This window comes from Aspergillus vadensis (assembly GCF_003184925.1).
Source record: "Aspergillus vadensis CBS 113365 unplaced genomic scaffold BO88scaffold_3, whole genome shotgun sequence".
Lineage (NCBI taxonomy): Eukaryota > Fungi > Ascomycota > Eurotiomycetes > Eurotiales > Aspergillaceae > Aspergillus > Aspergillus vadensis.
In genome coordinates, this window is record NW_020292041.1 from 794,051 (window position 1) to 821,148 (window position 27,098).

Genomic DNA, 27,098 nt, shown 5'->3' on the forward strand with positions numbered 1-27,098 from the left:
GAGTTAGTGTTGTTGAAGAGTCACTTGGAATTAAAGTATTCTTTAAGTTCAGGAAGATAGGCGTGAGGGAAGTGGTGCCATACATGGGGTGATGGCACAAAACACGTGGGGGTCGCGTCCACTTGGGTCACGGGCCTTTCCCATCAGCCTACACTCTTTGCTCTCTCCGCAGGACGTGCAATGACCATTTTACCATACACTTACTAGTAATTACTCGAGTGGCAGTGTTTTATCTCGACTTTAGAAGCTACTGGGAGGCGACCTTTAATGCTTTCTGACTCACTGGTGGGTTTTAGTTGGCTTATATGCTTCCTGTGCATGCAATCTTAGCTAACAGAGATAGTGAAGGTCATTGTAGTCATTAAATTCTCGAGAAACTATTTACAGGAATCTATTTCTTCTTATCTTGCGCCTGCGTCGCCGTGTTGACTTCAAGCCTCTGTGCCTGAATCATCTGGTCGATGGCATCCTCCGTCTTCAAATACGTGCGGTTTCCTTGAACGAACCAGAATCCAACAGCGACCACCAGCATCACTCCAAACACGGCGATCGCATAATTCATATCGCTAGGTGACGGGTTCGGGGACCCGGGGAAGAGGAAGAATACTGTCGTGATAATGCAGTAGATAATGCTGACCCAGTTGATCAGCGTCCCCCACCGTCCCAGATGGAACTGGCCCGGTGGAAGCTTATCGCGCCCAACTACCAGAAGAGCAGCAATGGGAAGACCATATGAGATGGTCAATGCGATCGTACTAACACTCAGGATCGCATCGAGCACCGTGTTAGCGAAGAGATAAAGGATTCCGACCAATGCAATCCAAAAGCCCTGGAACCAGAGTGCTCGTGCCGGAACCTTCCATACCGGGTCGACCAGCATGAAGTATCCGCTCCAAGGTAAGCCCCCATCTCGTGCAAAGCCCCAAGTTAGTCGAGAAGCGGTCGTTAGGATACTAATTCCCTGGCCCAGGCCATTAAAGATGAATAAAGCGATGAGTGTGGCCCCACCTTCCAGGCCTACTGTCTCCACCATCAACTCCATGAACGGCAAACCGGTTGGGGAGTTGATGACCTCGTTGATGTCCTGAATGCAAAACAAGCAGACCATCATGAAGATAAAACCAGTGATGGCCCCCATGAGTACGGAAAGCCACATGACTTTCGGGGCATTGCGACGCGGGGCAGGGATCTCCTCGACCATATGAATAACGGCATCAAAAGCCGTAAGACCATAAGCGGCCTGCACTAGGCCCGTGAACCAAACGACTCCGTTTCCCCAACCGGTTTCGTTCATCCAAGCTCCAAAGACGAAAGACGCTGGTTGGAAGGAGAGATCTTTCTTCACGCCGACGGAGATGAGCAGCGCAAGTGACAAGACGACGAACAAGCCGGTAAACCATATGCCGACAAAGTTATTGAGCCATGGCAGGACCTTTTCCTTCCTACAGCCGACTAAGTTGATGACAGTCAACACCAGAACTGTGCAGATGTAGACGACGAGATTTAGCCATCCAGTGCTGGCCCCGCCCCAGGAATTATCGAACATGACTTTCATGCCCAGAAGAAACTCGGCCATGAAAGCAACCTGGGACGCTGTCAAGGTCCACCAGCCGAACATGTTGATCCATGCGCACATGTACGAGGTAAATCGGCCCAGCGGGGTGTCCCAAAGTCGAAACACCCAATACGCCTGGCCCAGAGCGGTCGGCATACTACTGGTGAGCTCTCCAAGCGAAACTGCGACACACAGGTTGCAGGCCGTGACCAGCACGAGACCCCAGAGAATGGTTATGGAGCCGCCATTGGTGAGTCCGCTATCCAAATCCTGCGCGAAAGTAGAGTAGGTGCCTGGTCACAACGGTTAGCTGCCGTTTCTTGGCGCCCCGGTGGATGCAGCGCGCACAGAGCACACGAAAAATTCCGACGATCGGGCAGGACTAACCTAAGACACAAAACGCGAGAGACAACATGCTCCAAATGTCAAATTTTCGAGTCATGGCCTGGTCATGGCCCATGGCCGCAAGATCGTGAGCATCTTGAACGCTCTGGTCGACCGACTGGATCGGTTTGATCGGCCCGTTGTTTTCCAAGTCCATCGGCATCCGGAAATAAATTGGATGAAAATGCACAATCACAAATAATCTATTCAGCCAAGCGGGAGAGCAACGAGATCGATGGACAAGTTGTGCACCCAATTGTCCATTTTCTGCAAATTCATATAACTGGTTTGAGGTGCTGAGGGGACGGTTCATATATGAACAAGTCTAAGGATGCAAGGGCATGGGGATTCTCGGGCTTCCCCTCACAAGGCCAGCATGCTTAGTTCGGAAAGGTAAGATGGTTATCAGGATGATAATGACCAAGTTAATGATCAATTGGTCATGAAAGAGATCCTCGTGAGTGGACAAGATAGATAAGTTGTCGATAAGTGAAATTTTTTTCCGTCTTTGACTTTTGACTTTTGCGGGGGCTGGTTTTTTTAGGCTCGGCAGGACTTCCCAAGTGGGGATGGCAGCTTCGGGCATCCAAAGGCCTGTTGCAGTGACCGAGGAGCTCAACTCTGAACAGCGCTCAGACAGGCTACGGTCGTGATATTTGCCTCGTATACTCATCGTATACTAGCGATATACTCTCAGGTAGCCCTCGCTTTCTTACAGTCATCGGTCCTATCTGCCTTTCGGTCGCTGTGCTCAAAACGCTCTCGAATATAGGGGATTTTCATCTTCTCAGGCTACTATAATCGCTTTGTTGAAAGGCAACTACGTCTATCAACTCGCAGGTCGCATCTAAGTTTCAGGTCGTCGTCCCTGGAATTCCCGGAATTCGATCCCAGATCATCATCGTCAGTCTCCCCGTCATCTGTCCCAATCGGGCAGGTCTATGCGGAGGCGATAACCGCGTCCGGGGCACTGATTGTCGATCCATCCGAACCATTATCTCCCCCTGTTTAATTTAAGATGCGAGATGTGGCGAATCCGTGATATTTTGTCCAGTATCGGGATTCAACGATGAGTTGTCATCATCTCAATCGCTCTCCTGAGACTCAACAACCCACATCCAGAGACGCAGTGTTACAGAGGTGACTACAGTGTTGACCCAAGCTGGCGTTGCGGTACCACTAGCCCAAACTTTGTTACAGCCGACTTCCGATCCAAGAGAGGGGGAGGATAATGCGGGGTGCTATGGCTGCGGCTGCCTGTTGGCGGCCTGGGCTGTCGATCGAGGTGTCATACATAAGAAGAGAACCCGCTAACTGTGGCAAGCTGTCCGACAACGGAAAGCGGTTTTCGATGGTGGCATTCGCCGAGTACACTCGCTGGCGGTTATATCTGATAGGCTGAGGACACCGAGGACATGCACGATAGCTGCTGATAAGGCCGTTGTGTGTGGCTTTTAATAATTTAACTGCCGCATGCGGCCAAGGTTGTCAGTCGCGATTCGCCCATCGACTTTACCTAGTGCTTCATATACGAAGCCTGCATCCTGGTATGCAAAAGCGGCTACAAGCCATATCCTACATGCTGCAGGGTTCTTAAGTCTAGTGTCGGAACATTCCGCTCTTCGAATATTCGAAGCTTTTTAGGTGCGCGACTAATGGCACAGGAGCTACCATACTTTCATCCACTTCCAGGCAAATTGTGATATCCTGCAGACAAAATATCTGGTCTCTGGATCTACTGTTATTCATGCTCTTGGGTTGCTAACAAATGCAGGCCGGACCAGGCATGGACAAGGCAGCTGCCATTCCACACAGTGATTGAGTTCATCAGCATAAGTCTATCATGCATAGCTGTTTTGCGAGCCCAAAAGAGTCTGGACAAAATTAATCCCTCATCAGCGAAGGATATGCGACAGCATTCATGGGGTCGGCCCTGACAGCCTATCAGCGACGGAATGTGTTATGGCGGCACGTAGTTTACCCCAATGAGTGCATATACACGACATAATAGGCACAGCACTGGCGACACGATATATGGGCTACGATTTTTCAGCATCGCATAATAGCTCTGAAATGATGTCTTGACCAATAATGTCATGATACATGATGGAAATCACTCTACGTAAATGGGGAAGCGAGTGCCAGGGACCAATTGCAGACTTATTCTCGCATCCTGAAAGATTGTCCCTGCGCAACCCCTGTCTGTAGGTCTACTTATAAATGCGCTAGTCAGCTTAGCTGATAACATGACTCGAAGGCACCATCTGTTTTGTCTTGGATCGTGATAGATACCCGATTTATTAACCTACTTGTCGTTCAATTCCATGAGCGGAAGTGAAACAAAAAGCCACATGCGTACAGATGCTGTGACTTCTTGACGACATGATTTTATTGACATTGTAGGCAACTCGCAGCGTGTCTTGACATTACGGTTTCAGTACACGCAATGGTTGGTCTGTCAGAAGATGACCGTCACCGCTTTTATGCATGAGTTAAGACAAATCGAGACGCATCCCTGGCCATCCCTGATGGAGCTGACTCTTCGGGTCCCTCGTTCATTTTTATTCCATTCTCGGACATCGTATGGCCGTAATGTCTCCGTGTTCGAAGTCAAACATCTTCATCTACGCTGACTTCGACCTTGAAGCAGTGTGTCGTCGGGCGAGCACGCTACGGCAGGGTATCCCCTGTACTTGTGATCCCAGTCAACGCCCTGCCTCAGGAAGCTTCAACTGGGCTATATTCATCCTTTTCGGAGATGGCATACAATGGGTTTTTAGATCGCCACACCCGAGGACATTCATGCCCCTTGAGATTGGTGTAAAGCTACTAGCAAGTGAAGCGGCTACACTCCGATACTTCAAAACCCACAGCGATATACCCGTCCCAGAGGTATATGACTACTGGTAATGCACCCCTTCAAAACATGAGTTTCGAGCTTAACCTGTCGTAGCGCATCGTCCGACAATGACACTAAAGTCCCGTTCATCCTTATGAGCCAAGCTCCTGGCTGGCCATTATCAAAAGTCTGGGTGTCAGCCGGCTCTCCCCTACCTGACCTAGATCCATCCAAAAAGGCCAATGTCATGGCCCAGCTAGGGGGTATCACCTGGAAACTCTCGCAGTTACGACTTGATAAAATCGGCTCACTCTATGAAGACGATGGAGCTTTCAAAATTGCGGAATGCCTCTGGCGCTGTTATATGTTACATGAACGATTTTTGTTAGAGCGTCAGCGTGGCCCTTTCGCTACCGACGCAGAGTTCTACGACAGCCTCGTTTCTGTATTTTCAGATCAAGCAGAGATGCTGCGGTTATCGCATCACTGTTTCGTGGCCCCAGTTCCTTCGAGAGATGATTATCAATCCGACAAGCAGTACAGGCAGGCTGTGGATCTGTGGAATGACTTCGTCACTGTCGGGGACAAAATCGATTCTGCGGATAACAGGCTGGATTACATCGTTGCGGGTGATGCTCTCCGCGACATTGTACGTAAACTTGAACTCCCAACTTCGAACCCGGGGACATTCCCGCTATGTCACGCTGATCTTAGTGTCAATAACATCTACGTCGACGACGACTACAACATTACTTGTATCATCGACTGGGCTTTTACATCTTCCGTTCCTGAGTCTATGCTGTTATCCCCTCCCGGCCTGCCACAATACGGCGACAAGATAAGCCCAGAGTTACACACAGCCTTCACCGATGGCTTCATGGCAGCTATGCCCGGATCGACTGAAGAGTGTACGGTGCGCAGGTACCGCGAATCCCCCAAACGAGGCAAATATTACTGGAACTTAAGTCGACTGCTCGGTCTAGACTCTATCGGTGATTACAATCTCTTTGCTGCTGTTTGGCAGTCTACCTATGGTCCCGAAAAGGATATAGGAGAGTACTTCTCGCAACAACGTCGCTCACCTCATTACCTCCGGCTGTATGACGAGGTTCGTGAGGAGGATCGCCCACTTTGGAAAGTCGAAAGAGATGAGAAGGACTATTTCCGGAACAAGGTTTTCAAACACACCATCGCCAAGAAATTGACACTCATGTCCGAGTGGAAAGGAAAGTATACGCCTGGCAGTCCGCGGAGGATTCGACAAGATATGTTTGATGCTTCTCCGAATCTGTGGAAGTGGATTCTGCGGTTCATGGAGGACTGGGAGGAGATGCTTGATGCCGATGCCAATGTTTAAACCACAGAATTTCTTGAGGGCCTTGCTTTACGCGGATCGTTCTTGTTTTCATTACTATCAAGGCAATTAGGGTATGCTCTCGCTCGGTTTACATATAGTTGTACGAACCCGGGGACTTTTCTCACTCTGGAGAAACCTCAAGAATGTCGTCTCATGCCCGATCTCCTCAAGCGGAATCTCAAATCTAGTGTGCGCGCCTGCGTCAAATTTCCTTCGAAGTATTTTCTTTCCACTACAAGTGCTTTGATTAGAACTGAACATCAATCAACCAATACTAACTCGGGTGAGCAGTAGACAGAACCACCATGACCGTTTCGAATTATCTTTTTCCTCGTCTTAGATTATGATGCCAGCTTCGAGACACGTACCAGGTTGACCAGCACGTGCACTGGTAAGCATATCGCTGAGCATCAGTTCCATCTCAGTCTCGACAGAATTAATATTAACTAATTCCTTTAAGTATATCCCGCGCACCCCTATAATGATGTCAATACTGCAATTCATCCTCCTACCTCTTGACCTAAACTAATAGAATGGAAATAGAAAGCAGTAAGCAGTAAGCAGAAAGTACGAATAAATAAAGACCCATAACGAGAGTAGAATCCAATCATTTTCCTCCTCGAACAAATATAGTCTCATTGAATTGAGGTTTTTATCCTACTGCATCTAACTAGGTGAGAAAATAAAGCTCTTGATTGCAACTATCCTAGCCAGTGCCTATAACCTAATCAAGAACCAACAAAATTACTACTACCCTCTCTATAACAGAAAGCTTTCATCCAACTCTTTTTTGTCTCTCCACAATATCTACTTTTTCGGAAAAGCATGCTCGCAATCGTATTTATAAATATTATATAGAATATTATTATTGCATTCCTCGTAGGTAAGATGGAATGGGTTCAACTACTCACACTTCGTACTAGCCATGTTCGGTTTAGTGCTATGCCCAGAATAGTCTCCCTTCCTCCTTTCCCCTCTCGCAGGTGCTTCATTATGAATATTTTTGTAGCAGAGAATGGTTAACAATAATTTCTTTGTAGAAGGGGACATTTATAAAGTCTCATGTTCCATTATTAATGATGTTATTGAATTGGTTGGGGCGGTTGGTCATGGATTGAGTCATGAGCGATCGGTGAGGTGCGTTATAGTATTGTTCTCGGGGGAAATATATATTCATGTAGTGGTACTACTTATTCTTCACTACTAACAGTTCACATTTTCGTAGTCAGAATTATCAGACTACATAGCCTGTTACCATATAGCCAGTCATTTTCATAATATATAAACGAACGCCGAAGCCAATAAATGAAAAAGACAGGACAGGTACGACGCGGTCACGTGGCTACTGAGTAGAATAGGATGGGAATTGTTGGACACAGTCTATTGTTTCTAAACAGCCGTAGCGGCTTGGGAAAAAATAAAAAGGAGTTATTGGACTATGAGTCTAAAACCACGCTTATTTGTTGAGGAAGGAAGGTATTCAACACAGCAGCATCAATGTCTACTCACGGGTGTACCGGTAAACGGCCTGTATCGACCAAGAATCCCCAGCAATGATGCAACAGAGTCATGTAGCATCCTAAATCTTGACCAGATCGGTAGAGTCATTCTAGTAGACTGCCAAGTGATGGTTGATATGCTTCAAGGTCAAGTTGAACCCCCAAGGAAGGTTGGTTGAACCCCTGAAGGTCGATCGGCACCACGATGACTGCCCTTAACGTCAGACCGATTTGTAAGCCACCAACAGCGGGGCTCCAAGACACACACTTTGAGCTTCACACCACCAAGTCAACGACCCCTGACTGGTACATCTTCCCTCTACACAGCATTTCATCGGATAATTCTATACAGTACGTTACTACATTATCGCATACTACAAGACGTTTAGTGAAGAGGACCGGTGTAACCACCTCTACGTCATACACCACGCGCACACCATGGCCAAAATCGGTGTCTTTCCTGCAGCAGGAGGACTGGGGACTAGCATCATCAATCACCTCTTCAAGCTGGTGCCCGCATCGGAACTGATCCTGATCGCCCGCAAGCCAGATAATCTCGCAGAACTCACGCGGGCCGGAGCTACCGTCCGACGGGCCGACTATGAAGACCCCGCCACGCTAGAGCGCGCCTTCGATGGCATCGACGCCCTGATGTTGATCTCGTATGCCTCGTTCGAGATCCAGTTCCGCTTCGAGGTAGGTTGCAGTGATGATCTCGCGCCGACATGATGCTGATCCGAGACAGGCGCATAAGAACGCCATTGATGCTGCCCGCCGCAGCGGCGTCAAGCACATCTTCTATTCGTCTCTCGCCTTTGCAGGCGATCTAGAGGAGACTAGCGTTGCGCACGTGATGGGCGCCCATCTGCGGACCGAAAAGTATTTGGCCGAACTTTCCGGGCACATCACCTACACCGCTATCCGGGAGGGTCTGTACTCGGAGTCCTATCCGATCTACACCAGCTGGTTCGATATCCACCACCCCGCAGACGAGATCGCGATCCCTCACTCCGGCGACGGACCGGGCGTTGCGTGGGTGAAACGTGACGAGCTGGGCGAGGCCACGGCGAAGCTGATTGCAGACTATGCCAAGAATCCGGCGGGGTTCCCCTACCTGAACCGCGTGCTTTTGCTTTCCGGCCCCAGGGAGGTCTCGCTGAAGGAGACTGTTGAGATTCTGGGCCAGGCCGTTGGCAAGCCCCTCCGCTTGCGGGAGATCTCTGTCGACGAGTATGTGGCTTTACCGCAGCACGGATCAAAACACACCTATCATGGTATCGACTTGACCAGGGAATGGGCAACCGCGTGGGATGCGATCCGTCGTGGGGAGACGGCCGTGGTGTCGCCGCTCCTGAGGGAGATCTTGGGACGAGAACCTGAGAGTTTTGAGACGACAGTAAATGCGTTGGCTAGGAGCAAGTAGATAGCTTACCACAATTCCTTTGATCCCATCCTGTCTTTGCCTGGCCACCGGGAAGCCTGTGAGGTAACTGCCGCCTGTGTCGTAGATCTGAAGTCTCGTGCGGGGGATGCCCCTCTTTACCGGCATCCCATCTGCCGAAGTCGATGAGGTCGGCTTTGCACCCCCGACGACAGGATAAAGTCCGATACACTCTTTAGCAGCACGTTGATGACCGGGAGTAGGTTTCCTGCCACTGTGACATAAGACGCAGGAGGAACAACCGACACGCCCTGCCGTCATCCGGGATAATTCTCATCCGCCCTCAGAGTGAGGTCTTGGACCGGTTCCCCCACGGCATCGTACAGTAGTGCACCCGCCGGGCGGATAGCAGCCGGGTGTGCTGACCTCGAGCTGGTTTCTGGGAAATTGGCAAGCCCGGGCCCCGCGGCAACCCAAACTTGTGGTGGTCAGAGCTTGTGGATCTCGGTGACGCCGTTGCAGAACAAGATGAGGCTCGACTAGATCTAATCAGTTCAGCACTCTGGTGGTGCTCTATCCACATTCCATGTAGACACGTCTGACGCAATTGTTCAGCACCACGTCTGAACCTCTGCAGCTGCTCAACATCATCATCGCGCGACATCCAAGGCCACCTTTGACGTTCTGGCACACTCATTCGTCTGTTGACAGCTTATCGGTCTTAGTCCAGCTAACAACATAATCAGCTGTAAGTCGATTGAGAGTCATCGTGCTGCGGGGTTACTATTCTGGGCTGGTGCGATGAAGCTAAAGCCTAACCTTGTTCTCACAGCCAGGGGGGACACCTTAGAGCGAACATTAATAATGTCGAGCATAATCCTGGATCAATTCTGATCAGTCATCACCCAAATCGGTAGGGCTGACCAGCACTGGCCGGTGCCTTATCCGAGACCATCAGTCAGATGCCGTCCACCCTCGCCGAGTTTGACGTATACAGTATCTGGTGGCCCAAGGCACACCAGGCGTCTCGTGCGTCGGGAACGACCTAACCGGAGACATGCTACAAGGTCAGCTGCCAGATGAACCAGCATTGAGTCATGAGAACAAGAGCAATCCCAGTGTCTCGGGCGAGATGATCGGGCAGAGCTGGTCATCAAAATCACACGAGAGGGGCAACAGGCATACGGCCGACGACGAGAAGAATTCTGCAATCCTTGGCGATCTCAAGCCACAGCGAGTGTATCGAAGAGCATCGTCGCACTAAGGAAGGGGTTCTGAAGATGCCGGATCACACCACTGGTGGCATTGCAGCAGACCCTGGGCACCCGGTATCCGGTCCGCCTGGTAAGACTATTTGGGGGGAGGAAATTTTGGGGGGGAGAGAGCAAAGAACCTTACTCAATGAGGTTATTTTCTCCACGTCTGAAGCCGAGAAATTTACTAGCGTCCGCGCTGGACCAGTGGGTAGTGTGGTCGGAGATTTTATGTATGTCACTTTTGGTAGGAGAATTTTTATTCTTAGGACGCTGACTATAGCGCCAACCGGGTTGGTGGTTCCGAGGGCGACTTACCGTGGATAGATTCCGTCGATAGCGCGCCAGCCAGCCCTTATTTTTGCCAGCTTTTGTGGTAGCGGGAAGAGGGGCGATGGAGACCTCCCGAGACGTCATGGCGGGTAACCACAGCTAGGAACCTTGGGCGGATTCATCATCGTTGCGATTATCATTAGGTCAAGAGAATTGGAGGAAAAGGAGGTTGCGAGCACCCCCAATGTTCCAGGAGACCGGCTAGACCCCTCGGTCGGCTGCGAGATAGTGTGTGTGAGAGAATAAACTGGGAGGCGATGCACTCTGTCTCTCCACCTGGATGGGGTTGCTGTGGCCCACTGACCTGGTCTGTGTTCCTTCGGAGTACCCGCGGGAGATGAAAAAGAAAAAAAAAAAAAAATAAGGGACGGAGGCAGAGCTGAAGAGAGTAAAGTAGATACTGTAGTGGATTGGGAGAGACCGGGATAGTACATCCATAGTATGGCTAATCATGTACTGCATCGTGGTCAGAGCAGGAGTTAGCTGAGTTAGTAGTAGTAAGTTAGTAGTAGTAAGCGAGACGGTCGAAAAATTGAGGATGTGAAATGCCGATTGTTGGCCACCTGACTGGTCGAGATGGACAGTAAGGGGTACTTCATTGCCAATGACCGTTTCGTGATTGGTGGATGCAACCATCCTGGGGGAATGAAAAACATACACATACATCATCGTATGTGGCAAGTAGTATAGTACTTTGGCTCTGGAAGATGATTTTGTTTGTTACACCCAGTGTCGTACAGTTCGGTTTATTCAGGAGGGACTCGGGACGGAAAGGGAGCTGTGCAGGTGGTCTGGCTTGTCATCTGTAACCCCGTCATTGCCTCCGACAGATTACTACTACTACTTAGTACTTGTGTATTGCTGCCGGAAGCGAATCAACTGTGAGCATAAGAATTTGCCAGGGAACACAAGGGACATACAGCCTGGAGCAGCCATGAAGGCCAGAACCGACCCACTTGCGGCCGCAATTGAGGGTACCTGAACCATGGCGGCCTAAGGCAGCTTGGATTGGCAAACACTACGTAGACAGTATCCAGACACTACAGAGATACTAGTAGATGGAGACTGGAGTTATGCCCCTCGTCTAGTTTCAGTCTACGTAGGTGGCCTCCAACTTGAGGGATACCACATGCATCGGTCATGTCTATGAAACGAAGAAATCAACATGTGCCGAGCGGATGAAATAACTGGAACGGGCAAGCGAGCGACATCACTGCAGTATTGTCGCCTCGTGAAGAAAATCTAGGCAGGCAGGGATAAGATTAATTCCGTATTTGACTGTTGCCATTTTGGTCAGTGAGTTGAGGGTAGTATGGAGTAGGAGATGGAGAAGTCATGTTGGACAAAGGGGAGTAGGAAAGGGCAAAACACAGAAAAATCATTTGTCCAGCTGTTCTTACTCTGTCGAGTTTCCTCCTCGTCCGGCCGAAGATGTCGGAGCCGAGACTCGGCCGCGGCGGTACTTGGCGGGGAACTAAACCCTAAGGGGCATAGCCAGCAAACGAAAGGGAAGCCAGTCCAACGGTTGTGCATCGATCGATCCACCGATCCCGCCCTCCACGGCTCTCCAATCCGTCCTTTTCTCTTGATTTTTTCCTTTTTTATTTTGATTTTCTATTTTCTGGCGGGAGTCTAGTACGTACTCTACTGAGCTGTGGTTTGCCTCAGCTCTCTCCTGCTGAGCTTTCCCCTGCTTCTCATTCATTCTCTCCCCCCAAATGGGCCTTCCGACGGCAGACATCGGAGCCGACCGAGGCTGGATGCCCTGCATCCGGCTGGGGTGATCTCTCGGTGCCCCTTCACCGGCCCTGTGCAATTATCGTTTCGACAATGGTCATGGCTTTTCTTGCGCGTCTCCAGTCCAATTATGCTGGCCCTCATTATTCTCGCTGGCCGTGGATTTTTCGACCGTTGCAAGCCATTACATCATTGCGTCTCGGCTGGCCTGGCGATCGGTTTCTGACACCGGCTTCTCCTGAAACCTTCCACCTTTATATAGTCCATCCCCCGATGTCCTCTACTGCCTAGCATCCTTCCGATCCACGGTTCAATATCAAACAGCTTCTTTATATTTACCCTTCTCTTCACTTCTCTACTTGCCACTCGATCTTGACTGTCGACTCGACTATCAAGTTTGCCTCCCACACCACGTACTATCAGACAATCCACATCGTCATCCATCCGATTCAACTCCATCCAAGTCCACTAGTATGGCATACCCTAGGCCCGATTCCTTCTCGTTAGACGACGAGCGGATGTACAGCATGAGCCATCCGAGCCCACTCACTCGTCCCAATGATACCTTCGCCAAGGGACCCGATCCTCTGTCGGCTAACTGGAGCTACGACAATGCCATCGATCTGTTCTCCCTCAACACCATGATGCCGGAGACTTTCCCCTTGGAGATGTCCAACGAGATGATGAACTTGGACCCCAAGGACTTTCCCGCCGACTTCTTCGCCCCACCCCCAGATATCAGTGCGTTCACCATCTCCAACCACTCGGGTGAAGATGCTGCCTCCTGCGGATCTCTCTCATCGGTATGTCTATCTCCATCGGCATTGAACGATGAACCATAACTAACATGTACTCAATAGGACCTTGACAGTGATGACCAATCATGGTCTCCTACCTGCCGTGTCTCTCCCCTTGAGCCTATCCACATGGAGCTGCCTAAGCCTGCTGCTCGCACTCCCAAGACATCTACTCGTCGCAAGACGACGTCTCAACCGAAGGCTCGCGAGGTTACCGCGACAAGGTGGTCGTCCAGTCCGGAAATAACACCGCAGGACTACCCCGCCACCAGTGTCTCACCCCCGCCCGCCCCCTCCTCCCCTGCCGCCAACAACACCGCCCGCAAGACCACCCGCAGTCTGTCCAGCGACTCCAACGCCAGCACGGGTCAGGCCCAGACCACCACCGGCCGCAATGCGGCGAAGCGGGCGGCGCACAACATCATCGAAAAGCGGTACCGCACGAACATGAACGCCAAGTTCGTCGCCCTGGAGAAGGCGATGTGCGGCGGAGTCCAGAAGCCCACCAAGGGGGGCTCGGCGTCGCTGAAGAAGTCGGAGATCCTGACCAATGCCATCACCTTTATGCAAGAATTGCAGGAGGAGAACAAGTCGCTCCAGAAGGAGCTTGCCATGCTCAAACAAAGCATGGTCCCGAGCGGGATGTGGCGACATAGCAAGGGGAGTGAGGCGTTTCACGCATAAGCCTAGCGGCGATGCGTTGTTTTGTCTCTGCCCTTGTAATGACCGTCACGTATATTGTATAATAATTATGATTTTCCTTTCTTCTGTTTCTTACATCTTACAACAAGATCTGGGAGTTTGTTTCATGGCCCTCTCCTGTCGTGGGCGGCGAATTATGGGATGAATTGGTGTTGTGTTGATATATACCCGGAGATAAAAGTTCGACCTAATCCACTCACTACTTTACATATTTGCTTATCCGTTAACAATGTAAAATGTAATACTACAAAGTAGAGGCACAAAAAGTAATAAAAAACAGAAAGACCTAGACCGAGTTACCCGTCCCTGGACCCATCCCATCCCAACTAAAAGGTAACCCATCAACTCCATCCGTTACACCGACAAGGCCCAAACCCCGCCCGTGTCCCCTCCCCATCAACCCAATTGATCCAGCCTTGCGAAATCTCTCCTCCAAAGTGACAGCCAGAAGAAGCCTCGTAGATACCCAATGGACATGAATCAAATTCATCAAATAGATTCCTTTCCGCACTAATTTCCCAATGAATCAATTCATTAAATGCATTTCATTGAAAATCAAACCAGCCCCGCCCTCTTCTCCCCGAGCTCGACACCCATACACCCTCCCAAAACAAAACAAACCAAAACAAAAAAGTAAAAAGAGATGTTTCGATTCTAGAACGTCCTGGCTGGCCCGACCGATCCAGACCGGCCGATAATTCCCGCCCAGCCGAAAATCTCATCCACTCTTTTTTTGCTTTTTCGATGTATAGTAGATAGCTTCTGGCCACGGTTGGAGGGGATGTCGTCATCGAATCATTTTCTACTCACATTTGTTGGTTTATCTGAAGATACATCAACGATGTACCTGATGGAAGTTCTGGACCACATTTTTTGTTAGATAGCTGGTGTCGATTACTCGTATGTACTTGAGTGTCTGTGGTCTGGTCTGGGCGGTCTGCAACTGCACTGCACTGAGCGGAGATGAGATGAGATGAGATTTATGCATTGTGATGGAGGGAGTGCTCGGTCGTTGCCTATTCGCTTCATTTTATTCCTTTTGCTGATTTCTTCATTCTAGACCTGCTTCTAGATGGGCGATGGTGGGCTGTGAAGAGTGTATTGATTAGTAGCTGAGAAGGAGGAAGTCGATGAGGCTGTAGATATCTCTCTCTCTATTAAATCTTGTCGGTCTGTGTGTGAGTGTGGGTATAAATTGGTGTATACTATGCTACTATTTCAAATGTGTTGTTTTTATAAAGGGAGAAGACTACTACGATACACACAATCTCTCTCTACTAGTACTCTCATCTACTCTGCTTATTCCATACTGCTGTGTATATCGACTTAGTTGCACCACAACTCCTTACATCCATCGACCACAAATCCAAGACATACCCAATCACGATGCCCGAAGCAACCTCGAGTACAAGGTATTTTACCACCACTGCATCGAACCATGCTTTTCTTCTATATGGGAATGAAAGCTAACCTTTGAATCCAACATATCATCGAGAGTAAAAGTACCACGCGATCTATCACATCTCACTGCACACATACCAATACAAGCACGGAGACGGGAACACAAGGCGGAACGACGTCATCGGACACATATCAGAAACCTACGCAGAAAAGGAAGCACAGAAACATGGAGAATATTCTTCGGTATCGGGACGGGCCGGAGTGGGAGGATCCATATTGTCTTGTGGGGATAGAGGGGAGAGGACAGGGGAGGGTTGCGCGGATGGAAGAGGAGATTCGGAAGGTGGATGAGGTGCTTGGCTTCGATGGGTGAGAAGTTAATTTTCCTGGTGTGGTGGTGATAGTTTGTTATTGAATTGGATAAGAGGGAGAGACTTTAATGTTGATAGAATATACCCGGACATGTATGAGGAATACTAATTTATGGAATACATGCATAGAAGAACAGTAGTAATTATGGTCATTGTTTCATAAAAAATGTGGGAATTGCTACTTGGCTAATTTCCTAGCTTCAATACTCCATACTCGATGGATAATCTTACCCCGAATGGTAGTTTATGTACAATCTCTCCCAGAGTATGTATGTCAGTCATGAACTCGACTTCCACTATTGTAAGAAAGCTATACCGATTCCAGCAGCTGGTAGTCTGGATGGATCTGGAAACCAGTCTCGATTTGCATATATAACCACAAGATTGGGTATATTTTCCTGTCCCTTGTGGATATCCTCCGGATGAGAAGCATGAGTCTAGAATACTGAGGATATTCCAGCCCCCGCAAATCTCTTAGACAGCGAAAATGGAGTTGTGTTCACCTAGTCTCTTTAGATCCGTTGATTTGCTGTAAATCTCCGTCGGATAAGATGTTGTAGATCTAAAAAAGATATTGAAAGAAGTGATAGAGTGACTGGAGTCGATATCTCAATGATCTTCATAGATGACGATGAGAGTGTCTGCAGTGTCAAATAAAGATTTTTTGTGTGAATTTTGTTTGGATAGCTTCACATATCTGATTGAGAGAAAAGAAATTCTCAGAGCGATATATGAAAAAGAAGAAAAGAGAACAAAAAAGCGAAATAGATATAATACGAGTGGGAGATTTGCCTCACAGTGAGAGACCTCGGGCAGCATGTATAAGCAGGATTAGCATTGCAGATCTATACTGGAAGATGGGTGTTTTTCGTCGAATCTTTTCAGGAACGACGCACCCTTGGTGGGGAAAAGAGGCAGGCAGAAATGGTCCTGGGAGCCACTGAACAGTCAAACGATTATGTGAGTCCGCATACATCGATCCTTGACTCAGGGACTTGCGGCATCAAGCGCCGCGGCAGCCTGGTACAGAGATCAATATAGGGCACAACAAAAATGTTGCAGTAGATGTGGTTAAGTCTGTAATTTCTCTCAGTTCTATTGTAAAATCGGCTCGAAACTGTCGATCCGGAATTGATAAGGTATCTATTTTGCTCCTTGGACCCGATTTCGCTCCCTGACCCCGCTAGATATTCGGAGCATCGGAGGGAGCGTCCACCAGAGCTTTGCGGGCGGCATCCCATCGTTCAGTTTTGATGCGAAGAGCTTCATTATGTTCACGTTCCAACTCTTACAGTTGTGCAATTTCTTCTCGTAGTTCTTTCTTACGCAATTTTTGACCATCGGCAAAATCCCTTATAGAGGATAAAAACCCCTTTGGGACCACGACTCCAGCGTCCTCTAGTGCATCAATTATCTATAAACTTAGTTAGTATCAATATCTATCAATGATATAACAGTATGTTATCAGATCAATCATAATCAGACATAATCTTCTAATATAGAGAACTTACTTTAGACCGCTCGAGCTGTATCCAAGTAGGCCCGCGAGGAGTAGGAGCAGCAGCAATAGCTCGGGAATATCTCTGGCAAATAATTAGTAATATATGTAAATATCTTGAGAGAAGAACAGAAGATTAATACTTTAATACTCATTACCAGAGTTTTTTATAAGATAACTTATTATGTATCTTGATATGGGGGGGGGAGGGCAGGTTGTAGATAATAAAGAGAAGAAGAGAAGAAAAGAGAGTGGATAAAATAAGGAAGAATTATATAGAAGATTGTGGGTCCTATATCCTGATATCATAAAAGGGTCTGGTCACGCTTCACACAAGGTGAATATAAGAGGGGTTGTCACACCATTGAGTGTCTCTTGCGAGTTCCTGGATACTGGTAATCTGAGCAACGTTTTCGTCTTTCTGCCATATTCTAGACCAGCCTTTGATGGCTCGCGATTTTAGGCGTCACTGTACTAGAATTTCACTAAAAGAGAGTAGGAGTTAACAAAGCGCCCTGTCTCAATGATCATCTGGCCATCAATGGTGGCGTGTTTGTAGACTTGCTTTACCAAGCTCGGGCTTAGGTAGCACTGGCTGAATGGCCTATTGTAGTATTAGTCTTATCGCTGTTGGATCTTTTAGAACTTCTGTTCCGGCAGCGATGTTAGTTTCTGGTTGATTTCATTGAACGTTGGTAATTGTGGTCGGTCGTTCCACGAAGAGTGGTCCATGTCTCTTTCTTTTAAAGTTCTAGGCGCTTAGAGGACGCTCTGGGCCTACAATACTTTTCTTCTCAGCTGATACGACATCCTAAAACTAGTGATTGCTACTGGAATGTGTGCATATTGTGAAAAGCCAGCAAACCACTGCGTCGACGAGAAACCGATCTTTAGGCAAGTGCTCGCCAGGTACCTGCTACAATATCAGCGATTAAGCGATAACTTATCAGAGAATAGACTAAAACAACGCACCGATTCGTAAGAGTGACACCAATGAACACCCACACATAGATTAGATCGGGTTGCGTGGATGGGATATGTATTTTCCCAGACCAATAAGTGGACGGAACCGCATCGAAGGGTAAAAGCTAAGGTAGAACTTGGATACACGTGTAAACAGCTCTATCTTTAACTGTCCAAGTGGATCAGTTGCTAAGTGTTGTCATGCTCAGACAGTCGGTTTGTTTGGAAGGGAACTTGCGCGCAGGTCATCCATTTTTCTTTTCTAGTCTAGCCAGTAACCAATACTGGATCAGGTCGATGTAAATAGAATGCAATAGACCCATGCGTTTGATAGGTGAATATAGGGCGCTAATGTCGGACCCCATATCTTTTCCTTGCTCCAGTACAATGGCGTTTTATAAGGCCAACCACCACATTCAAGCAACTATGACAATCCCGGCATTAAATGCCCAGTAGGTTTTTACTATATATAAACTGTTTGTCGGGTATATATCTTGGATTCTCAGGTATAGACCACACTGCAGAGATTGATCCGCGGCGAAGATTCTTGCGGCGCACTCTGCCTAACTATTAAATGCAACCAGAGCAATGTATACGTAAAGGCCACCGGGAAATATTCTGATGCTGCCCGATAGCTCCTATAGGAGATATCTGCGCCTTCTGTAGGTTCTTTCAATGTAGACTTTTTTATGTGGATAAGTTTATGGGCAGATTCGTGGATCACGGCTTGAGATGGACGTTCTGTTTTAGGATGTAGATGGTAGACTTTTTATATGACTGAACATATGAATTTTGGGAGGTACTTAAGGCCGAGCAGGAACTTGCTTCAAATCTACCGGACGCTCTCAGCTGGTCGGAATAGACTGCAACTTCTGTAGCTACACATGTTCTCCTGAAGCGCAGCCTGTTTATGCTGGTATAGGTCGCTATACTTGGGTGTCATTGACCCGCTTCAATGACTCTGGTTCGAGATAAGTGTTCGATGGGCTTTCATATCCCTCTGTCCAAGCGTTCTTGGAGATCTGAGATGTGGTACTAATGAGGGGGATATAGATCATTAACCAGTTATCCGGGGTTGACTACTACTAGGTAGCATAAATATAGATCTTAGAGATCAATAGGCTAGTTGATATGGAGTAGAGAAGATGGTTGATGAGGAGAAGGAAGGAGGAGTTGGAGAAATTATCTCGATATTTTATGGCCTGCATCATTTTCACTCTCTATCCAGGGAATGGAGTCAGGGTTGGGAGATGCATTGGTTGGTGGTGGCTTCACTTTCTGTAGATAGCATTACATTGAATTGCATTGGGAAATTGTGAATAAAGACCGTCTTTAAGAAATTTTGGGCTTTGAGGTAGGTTGTGCTCCGGGAAATGTATCAATTCAATAAAACCTGAAGTATTAAAATATGTGTACGAGATACAAAATATCAACTGTATTAGATATTAAGTGCTGCTGGCTTATAAGGCTGTGTAATAAGAAACAGAGTTTGATGCAAAGTCTTGTTACGGTGTTTCGAAACAAGGGCGCCATCGCATATAGCGTCCCCAGATACCATTGGTCCGAAATATCAGACACCTATACCGAAATAGTTAGCAACCTTATTGAACTTTTTCTGTCTATGAGACTTTGCAAATACAGTCATACTGGTGATTTCAGAAGTGAGCCTCAACTCAGTCATCGAATGGCCATGCCTTTACCCAACCAATTCTCTCTTCCTCAGAATTTGCAAGCTGGTCAGTCAAGTCTGTCTTGACGTGCTTGAGAAGCTCCCTAACTTCATCATACCGCTCAGGCGGCACGATGCCTTTCGCTGGCCACAGTTCACCCAGACACTCTTTCACGCCCTTCATCAGCTCCATGCTTCGGGATGCCTTATCTGCATCTTCGTGAATGGAATTGACCTCGCCAGTAGTATATTGCAATGGAAATGGTGGATTTCCGGAAGCCTGTACGCCTGGGAGACATGGCCACTCTTCTTCAAGCTCAAGGAGCCTTGCCCGGTATAGAGCCTCCCCATCGATTAGCAGATTCTGAGCGAATAGCATCATGTCAAAGCTCGATGGCTTCTGAAACTCCATAGCTTTGAACAGTCTCTTATTCTTGCCATACGTGAGCTTTCTATACAGAGTCGCGAGAGACATGTTCAAATAAAGCCTTTCAGCCTTTATCTTTTCGTCAGCATCAAGCTGATCAAAGTCGCGCGGGAATTCCGGTGGATCAAGGCCAGTTGCTGGAGGGCCATTATAGTCATGAAAATATGGCTGACGCGCATGGTCAAGAAGAGGTAAAACCTCACTGGACTGCCAGTCAATGATGCCTACAACTTCGGATGGATCTTTAGGATTGACAAAGATATTCTCAATGTGGAGATCACGGTGCCATAAGAATGCGGACGATATTGAGTCATCCGTTGGGAGGAAGAAATGCACCATGCGGAGATAGTCCCGAATAGCAGCTATTTTCTTCGATCGTGAGCGACGGTATGTGCCGGGGCCATATAAACCCAGGAGTGACCGGGGTAATTGGGGCATATCCTGTACACAGGCGAGTTCTCGGAACCCAACTGCTAATTTGTAGTCGTACAGGTTATCCCCTGGAGCTGTGTCAGCAGGAGTTATCGACAAGCTGGCTAAAAACTCTTACAGGGGCCCCCATCGAAGTCCACGTCGATCCTTCCGTCGTCAAGGAACCCTCTTCCTGTTGATGGACCGATAGCAAATCGGTCGTCTTCGAATTGAGACCCGTCTTCATCCATGAAAATGCACCCACGGCTACTATGTAAGTCTTTCGAATAATAGAGACTCCCATATTGAGTGAACGACTTTGACATCCAGGCCCTTTGATGTCCTGATATTGTCTTGACGAGCTCAAATCTCTATTTAATATCCATCCGTGGCCAAACTTTATCAAGTTGAACCCCTCCAACCTTCTCCATGATAATGTATTCTGCACCAACTGGGTTCTTATTTGCTTGAGAGCTCCAAGCCAAAACTTTCGGCACCGGAGTGCTCAGCTTATTCCTTACCTACCAGTGGGCATTAGACACGCCGGTGAAGAGGGTAGAAAGGTATGAAGCTCGCTTACAAAATCCATCGTCGCCACTTCACTGGCTGTGGTATAGTGTGGCCGTCCAGCATTCGGATTTGGCACCTTGCCTACAACTTTTGTACCATCATGCATGGTGAAGAGGAAAGCTTTATTGAACATGCCGTCCGGGAGTCTCTCAACATTAACGCATTGATCGTTTGAAAAGCCGACTGATTCAGCTGCACGCTTTGCTAGCTCACTCATATTAAATTTCACCTGGCGTATGGCCATCTTGTGATCTTCATTTACCAAGAAGCGAGCTCTTGTGTAGTCATACGAGTCATGGATCGCATTCCAACTAAAGGGGCATGACTGGCTGAGGTTTGTCCAGGATGGAAAGGTTGGACGGTGGAACGTTCGTCTTCGACCGCGTAACAGCGGAACAGGCTTGCGTAGCATCTTGAAAGAATCCCAATATATTTGTGTTACATTGAGAGAGCATCAAGTGGAATGGATAATGGATGGAGATCCCCTCCAATTTGGCTGGCGGGAAGATATCGTGAAAGTGATACAGACACGTGACCCTGCATGGCAGTTCGCAGAGAAGGAATGGAAGGGCTGCCTGAAAAAGTATATCTACCGGGGATATATCGTGAGTTGGATTAGATGTGGGATGACCCTTTTCATGATTAATTCCTCGCTACCGCTGCTCATTACGAAAACACAGTACCTTCACGCTGTTGCAACCCTTTTGGTCCAAGTAAACGCAACTCTTTTGCTATTACTGGGTATCTACTTGGGTAGTTATTATCCCAAGGCCGGGCAGATAAACCATGTCAGCTTGTGACAGCCCCAGAAGCGGAATATCTCGGAGAAATGGAAGTAGAAATGGTGAATAGTATGGAAGCAAAAGTAAGTCATATCGCGACAATATCCAGCATCATCCGAAGCAAATTTGTTCCGAATGACCCTGCAGCAGGCCAGGGCGAAAGCTGTGGTCATTGGACAATGGCTATGGCCGATCGTTTCTAGATGGAGATAAGCGCCGCGGAGTAGATTCCTGTCAACACAAGGTTTGTTGATGTCTCGGGGAGCATGTCGGAGGAAGATTCAGGTCCTAGGAAGGGTGCACAAGCCCTTGCTCTCAAGTTTTCCATAATCTTGGTTTATCTATAATGTACGATCATCGATTGCTCGCATTCGCGAACGAGATAAGGGGAAAGTGGGCTGCCGAGAGCTGAAGTTCACTGCAGATCGGACTATTTATAGTTGACTAGAGGCAGATTTGTGGATTCCGGAGAAAAGAATAACAGATGGGACTGAGATTTGGACAGTGACCAATATGCAATAGATGCTGGCATTCCAATACTGTTCTGATAATAGGATATTTGGCTTCACAGCGTCAGTACCAGTCTACCCAATACCCATCCTGTTCTACCTCGGTTCCCCACGCCAAGGAGAAGAGGATGCTACACCCGGCGGAGAGCCGGGGAAAGCATCGGAGGAGTTGATCCTTCACTGAGACCATGACAGCAGAATACTACATTGTAGAAGATAACATTAATGAACCTTACGAGCAGTGACCTGCCTCTTCAGGATAGCCCAAAGCTGCAGAAACCAAGGGATTGGCCCGATTAGCTAGTGGCTTATCAAGAAAGCGGGGGGAGAAGCTTCCAAAGTGACGAAATAGGAGCAGAACTATCACTTCTGCTAGCCGTGCCAAGATCCAGGAAAGGGGAAGCAGAGAAGGCGGGTGGAGCCGGTCAGGCTGGGCGGTTCCTGAGGTTGCACTCGAGTGGCACCAACTTGTTCTCCCGCCTCCCGCCCAGCCAATCATAAGAAGCCCGGTCCTGGCACGATCTTGGCGGGAATGGTGCAAACCAGCCAGCCCAACAACAGGTTTAATGGGCGCCCTGCGAAACACTGAAATCTTGGGCAGCCTGACAAAAACAAAGCAAGCAGCACAGAAACACAGCAGAATGATGGGATATCCCTGTCGATCAGCCGGACAGTGTGGCGCTAGTGTCACCTCCAGCTTCGGCTACACTCGCAGCGGACCCAATCAGCGCCCCTCCCAGCCCCCGATACAGTAAGGGTATGCACATCGCAGTCTTAATCGCCTGCAGTGGCAGTAATGATAGTCCTGCTGCTGAATGATCCCCCCATAACAAATAAATAAATAATACTATTTATCTCTCGTCCCTTTCACCTCCCCTTTGCCGTCTTCTTCCCCTCATCCTCGTCTCTCCGGCACCCTTTCACCATGTTATCCTCCCTCCTTAGCCAGGGAGCAGCCGTATCCCTCGCGGTATTGTCACTACTCCCTTCGCCCGTAGCTGCGGAGATCTTCGAGAAGCTGTCCGGCGTCCCCAGTGGTGAGTTACAAACATCAATTCACTATCCCGAGCGGTATACTAACGCAATTCCTCCGAATCCTACCAGGCTGGAGATACGCCAACAATCCTCAAGGCAACGAGATCATTCGTCTTCAAATCGCCCTTCAGCAGCACGATGTTGCCGGTTTCGAACAAGCCGTGATGGACATGTCCACCCCCGGCCACGCCGACTATGGAAAGCATTTCCGCACACATGATGAGATGAAGCGCATGCTGCTGCCCAGCGACACCGCCGTCGACTCGGTCCGCGACTGGCTAGAATCCGCCGGAGTCCACAATATCCAGGTCGACGCCGACTGGGTCAAGTTCCATACCACCGTCAACAAGGCCAATGCTCTGCTGGATGCCGACTTCAAGTGGTATGTCAGCGACGCCAAGCACATTCGTCGTCTGCGCACCCTGCAATACTCCATCCCCGACGCCCTGGTCTCGCACATCAACATGATCCAGCCCACCACTCGCTTTGGCCAGATCCAGCCGAACCGTGCCACCATGCGCAGCAAGCCCAAGCACGCCGACGAAACATTCCTGACCGCAGCCACCCTGGCCCAGAACACCTCCCACTGCGACTCCATCATCACGCCGCACTGTCTGAAGCAGCTCTACAACATCGGTGACTACCAGGCCGATCCCAAGTCCGGTAGCAAGGTCGGCTTCGCCAGCTACCTCGAAGAATACGCCCGGTATGCCGATCTCGAAAAGTTCGAGCAGCACCTGGCCCCCAACGCCATTGGCCAGAACTTCAGCGTCGTCCAGTTCAACGGCGGCCTGAACGACCAGCTTTCATTGAGCGACAGCGGCGAAGCCAACCTCGACCTGCAGTACATCCTGGGCGTCAGCGCTCCCATCCCCATCACCGAATACAGCACTGGCGGACGCGGCGAACTCGTCCCCGACCTGAGCTCCCCTGACCCCAACGACAACAGCAACGAGCCCTACCTCGACTTCCTCCAGGGCATCCTCAAGCTCAACAACTCCGACCTCCCTCAAGTCATCTCTACCTCCTACGGCGAAGACGAACAGGTACGTTCCCTTTCATCCCCCAGACCCTCCCTCAAACCTACCCCTACTAACCACCCCTACCACTCCAGACCATCCCCGTTCCCTACGCCCGCACCGTCTGCAACCTCTACGCCCAACTCGGCAGCCGCGGTGTCTCCGTAATCTTCTCCAGCGGCGACTCCGGCGTCGGCGCCGCCTGCCTCACCAACGACGGCACCAACCGCACCCACTTCCCTCCTCAATTCCCGGCCTCCTGCCCCTGGGTAACCTCCGTCGGTGCCACCTCCAAAACCTCCCCAGAACAAGCCGTCTCCTTCTCCTCGGGAGGCTTCTCCGACCTCTGGCCCCGCCCCTCCTACCAACACGCCGCTGTGCAAACCTACCTTACCCAGCACCTGGGCAACAAGTTCTCAGGCCTCTTCAACGCCTCCGGCCGCGCCTTCCCCGACGTCGCCGCGCAGGGCGAGAACTACGCCGTCTACGACAAGGGCATGCTGGGCCAGTTCGACGGGACGAGTTGCTCCGCGCCGACCTTCAGTGGTGTCATTGCCTTGTTGAATGATGCGAGATTGAGAGCGGGGTTGCCTGTTATGGGATTCCTGAATCCGTTTCTTTACGGCGTGGGGAGTGAGAGCGGCGCGTTGAATGATATCGTGACGGGCGGAAGTGTGGGTTGTGATGGGCGGAATCGGTTTGGAGGCACGCCCAATGGAAGTCCCGTTGTGCCGTTTGCTAGTTGGAATGCGACCACTGGGTGGGATCCGGTTTCCGGGCTGGGTACTCCGGATTTTGCGAAGTTGAAGGGAGTCGCGTTGGGTGAAGCGAAGGAGTATGGCAATTAAGAGTGAGATGGGGGAAAGGAATTTTCTTTTCGTTGTGAATATTAGGTCGATTGTGTGGATAACTTTCATACATAATTAGTTTTTCCAAACTGTGACAATCTGGAAGAAATGTTTAATGAGTGTGATTTGTGATTGTTTACTGCGTAAGTGTAGGTGAAATGATTGTAATGTATAACGAATTATTAATTGAGTGGAGGGTATTAAAGATCTAAAATATATACAAAGGTTAACCCAGGCAGTCGTAACCCATAACGCAAAGCTCTACTCTATCTGTATCGGTAGCAGATAAAAGCGTATGCAGTGTGTATCTGTCAATGATGCAATCAAGCGGGCACACCACCCGTGCCAAACAGCTCCATCTTGATGCGGTCCGCGCTCACGCCCTCGGCAGCCAGCCTACCCTTCACGTCCAGCATGAACGACTCGGGACCGCACACATAGTACTGCGTTGTCGCATCGTCCAGGAACAGGTCCTTCTTCGAATCCAGCTTGCTCAGATCCAGGCGACCGGCAAAGTCGTAGTCTTCACCCTGCTTGTCCTCGCCAGCTGGGTGGCTGGTAAAGAAGAAGGCCTGCAAGTTAGGCACCTTGGTGGCCAGCTCGCGGATCTGGGGCTTGAAGGCACGGGCGGCCGAGGTGCGAGCGCCATGAACAAAGGTGATTTTGCGCTGGGTTTCGGATTCGGCCTCGAGGATGGTGTTCAGGATCGAGGTGAGCGGGGTCAGACCCACACCGGCTGCCAAGAGAACGATGGGGCTGGAGCTCTGCTTCTCCGCATCGGACAGGAAGAAGTCACCCTGGGGGTGCGACACCTTGATGATGTCACCCTCTTTCTTGAGATCGTGCAGGATGTTGGATACGAGGCCGGGGTGGGCTTCGGCACCCGGTTCAGTGGCATTGAGACCAACCTCCTTCTTCACGGAGATCCGGTAGTAATCGGAGCGGGGCTTGTCACTGAGAGAGTATTGTCTGGCTTGAGGGTGGTTGAGTTGGGGGACGAAGAGCTGGATAGAGATGTATTGTCCGGGACGGAAAGAAGGGAGGGGCTTGCCATCGACAGGCTCGAGATAGAAGGAGGTGATCTCAGAAGATTCAGGAACCTTCTTAGCAATGCGGAAATCGCGGAACTCGGTCCATCCGTCGGCCTCCTTGTAGAGGGCAGCTTCGCGGTTGATCATGATATCAGCGAGTTGGAAGTAAGCGGCGGCCCACGCGTCCTTGATGGCGGGGGTGAAGGCGTCACCAAGGACTTCGCCCATGGCCTCGAGCAAGAATTTGCCGACGATGTTGTAGTGCTCAGGCTGAATGTAGAGAGAGGCATGCTTGTTGCAGATGAGCTCGACTGCGGGGCCGAGGGCACCAAGGTTGTCGATGTTGGCGGCGTAGGCAAAAACAGCACCGGCGAGGGCGCGGGGTTGGTGGCCGTTGACTTGGTTGGAGGAGTTGAAGATGGCATTCAGCTCAGGGTGTGCGGCGAGCATGTTCTTGTAGAACACGCTGGTAACTGCGTTGCCATGCTCCTTAATCACAGGCACGGTGGCCTTGATGATATCAGTTTGTTCCTGGGTAAGACCCATTGTTTAGTGTGGATGTATCTGCCGTGAACGGGAAGATCTAGAAGTACAAATGATGCAAAGAGTACCAAAAGAGAACGAGTCTAAGAATGATCTTGGTGAAGGAAAGGGGAAAGCATTTTGATGGTGATGGTCTATCCTAGTATTTATAATCCGGTGAGCAATTAGGTGGTCCTTGAGGGCT

At 49.4% G+C, this 27,098-nt stretch overlaps 8 protein-coding genes across 8 annotated transcripts; 5 read left to right on the forward strand and 3 right to left on the reverse strand.

The window, feature by feature from the left end:
- Window positions 1-346: 346 nt before the first annotated feature.
- Window positions 347-2,422, reverse strand: BO88DRAFT_401830 (putative amino acid permease family protein). Its single transcript, XM_025705939.1, has 2 exons — window positions 1,943-2,422; window positions 347-1,848 (listed from the first exon to the last, which is right to left on the reverse strand). The coding sequence occupies exons 1-2, from the start codon at window positions 2,250-2,252 to the stop codon at window positions 392-394; spliced, it is 1,767 nt and encodes a 588-aa protein (XP_025566532.1). The 5' UTR covers window positions 2,253-2,422; the 3' UTR covers window positions 347-391.
- A 2,073-nt stretch (window positions 2,423-4,495) lies between these two features.
- On the forward strand, window positions 4,496-6,376 carry BO88DRAFT_401831 (RNase H domain-containing protein). Its single transcript, XM_025705940.1, has 2 exons — window positions 4,496-4,845; window positions 4,893-6,376. The coding sequence occupies exons 1-2, from the start codon at window positions 4,532-4,534 to the stop codon at window positions 6,133-6,135; spliced, it is 1,557 nt and encodes a 518-aa protein (XP_025566533.1). The 5' UTR covers window positions 4,496-4,531; the 3' UTR covers window positions 6,136-6,376.
- Window positions 6,377-7,586: 1,210 nt separating this feature from the next.
- Window positions 7,587-9,082, forward strand: BO88DRAFT_358634 (SDR family oxidoreductase). Its single transcript, XM_025703792.1, has 2 exons — window positions 7,587-8,330; window positions 8,380-9,082. The coding sequence occupies exons 1-2, from the start codon at window positions 8,073-8,075 to the stop codon at window positions 9,055-9,057; spliced, it is 936 nt and encodes a 311-aa protein (XP_025566534.1). The 5' UTR covers window positions 7,587-8,072; the 3' UTR covers window positions 9,058-9,082.
- Window positions 9,083-13,002: 3,920 nt separating this feature from the next.
- On the forward strand, window positions 13,003-13,337 carry BO88DRAFT_401835 (uncharacterized protein). Its single transcript, XM_025705941.1, has one exon. It carries the CDS (start codon window positions 13,007-13,009, stop codon window positions 13,178-13,180), a length of 174 nt encoding a protein of 57 aa, XP_025566535.1. The 5' UTR covers window positions 13,003-13,006; the 3' UTR covers window positions 13,181-13,337.
- On the forward strand, window positions 13,198-14,135 carry BO88DRAFT_401836 (uncharacterized protein). The gene has a single exon (XM_025705942.1). The coding sequence runs from the start codon at window positions 13,265-13,267 to the stop codon at window positions 13,817-13,819; it is 555 nt and encodes a 184-aa protein (XP_025566536.1). The 5' UTR covers window positions 13,198-13,264; the 3' UTR covers window positions 13,820-14,135.
- A 5,608-nt stretch (window positions 14,136-19,743) lies between these two features.
- BO88DRAFT_422496 (aminoglycoside phosphotransferase family protein) lies at window positions 19,744-21,391 on the reverse strand (the record flags this gene model as incomplete). The annotated part of the gene is made up of 4 exons (XM_025708578.1): window positions 19,744-20,666; window positions 20,717-20,948; window positions 20,976-21,098; window positions 21,158-21,391. The coding sequence occupies 4 exons, from the start codon at window positions 21,389-21,391 to the stop codon at window positions 19,744-19,746; spliced, it is 1,512 nt and encodes a 503-aa protein (XP_025566537.1).
- Window positions 21,392-23,064: 1,673 nt separating this feature from the next.
- Window positions 23,065-25,462, forward strand: BO88DRAFT_358642 (S53 family peptidase). Its single transcript, XM_025703793.1, has 3 exons — window positions 23,065-23,475; window positions 23,543-24,519; window positions 24,588-25,462. Exons 1-3 carry the CDS (start codon window positions 23,364-23,366, stop codon window positions 25,338-25,340), a joined length of 1,842 nt encoding a protein of 613 aa, XP_025566538.1. The 5' UTR covers window positions 23,065-23,363; the 3' UTR covers window positions 25,341-25,462.
- A 201-nt stretch (window positions 25,463-25,663) lies between these two features.
- On the reverse strand, window positions 25,664-26,917 carry fhpA (flavohemoprotein; the record flags this gene model as incomplete). Its single annotated transcript, XM_025702711.1, has 1 exon — window positions 25,664-26,917. The coding sequence occupies one exon, from the start codon at window positions 26,915-26,917 to the stop codon at window positions 25,664-25,666; it is 1,254 nt and encodes a 417-aa protein (XP_025566539.1).
- Window positions 26,918-27,098: the final 181 nt, after the last annotated feature.

Bases quoted from the DNA above. Each gene is read 5' to 3' on its own strand.
- BO88DRAFT_401830 (XM_025705939.1), bottom strand. From the start codon at position 2,252: ATGAACCGTCCCCTCAGCACCTCAAACCAGTTATATGAATTTGCAGAA. The intron at 1,849-1,942 runs GTTAGTCCTGCC...CGTTGTGACCAG, and splicing joins TCTCGCGTTTTGTGTCTTAG to GCACCTACTCTACTTTCGCG.
- BO88DRAFT_401831 (XM_025705940.1), top strand. From the start codon at position 4,532: ATGTCTCCGTGTTCGAAGTCAAACATCTTCATCTACGCTGACTTCGAC. The intron at 4,846-4,892 runs GTAATGCACCCC...AACCTGTCGTAG, and splicing joins CCAGAGGTATATGACTACTG to CGCATCGTCCGACAATGACA.
- BO88DRAFT_358634 (XM_025703792.1), top strand. From the start codon at position 8,073: ATGGCCAAAATCGGTGTCTTTCCTGCAGCAGGAGGACTGGGGACTAGC. The intron at 8,331-8,379 runs GTAGGTTGCAGT...GATCCGAGACAG, and splicing joins AGATCCAGTTCCGCTTCGAG to GCGCATAAGAACGCCATTGA.
- BO88DRAFT_401835 (XM_025705941.1), top strand. From the start codon at position 13,007: ATGTCCAACGAGATGATGAACTTGGACCCCAAGGACTTTCCCGCCGAC.
- BO88DRAFT_401836 (XM_025705942.1), top strand. From the start codon at position 13,265: ATGGAGCTGCCTAAGCCTGCTGCTCGCACTCCCAAGACATCTACTCGT.
- BO88DRAFT_358642 (XM_025703793.1), top strand. From the start codon at position 23,364: ATGTTATCCTCCCTCCTTAGCCAGGGAGCAGCCGTATCCCTCGCGGTA. The intron at 23,476-23,542 runs GTGAGTTACAAA...GAATCCTACCAG, and splicing joins GCTGTCCGGCGTCCCCAGTG to GCTGGAGATACGCCAACAAT. The intron at 24,520-24,587 runs GTACGTTCCCTT...CTACCACTCCAG, and splicing joins CCTACGGCGAAGACGAACAG to ACCATCCCCGTTCCCTACGC.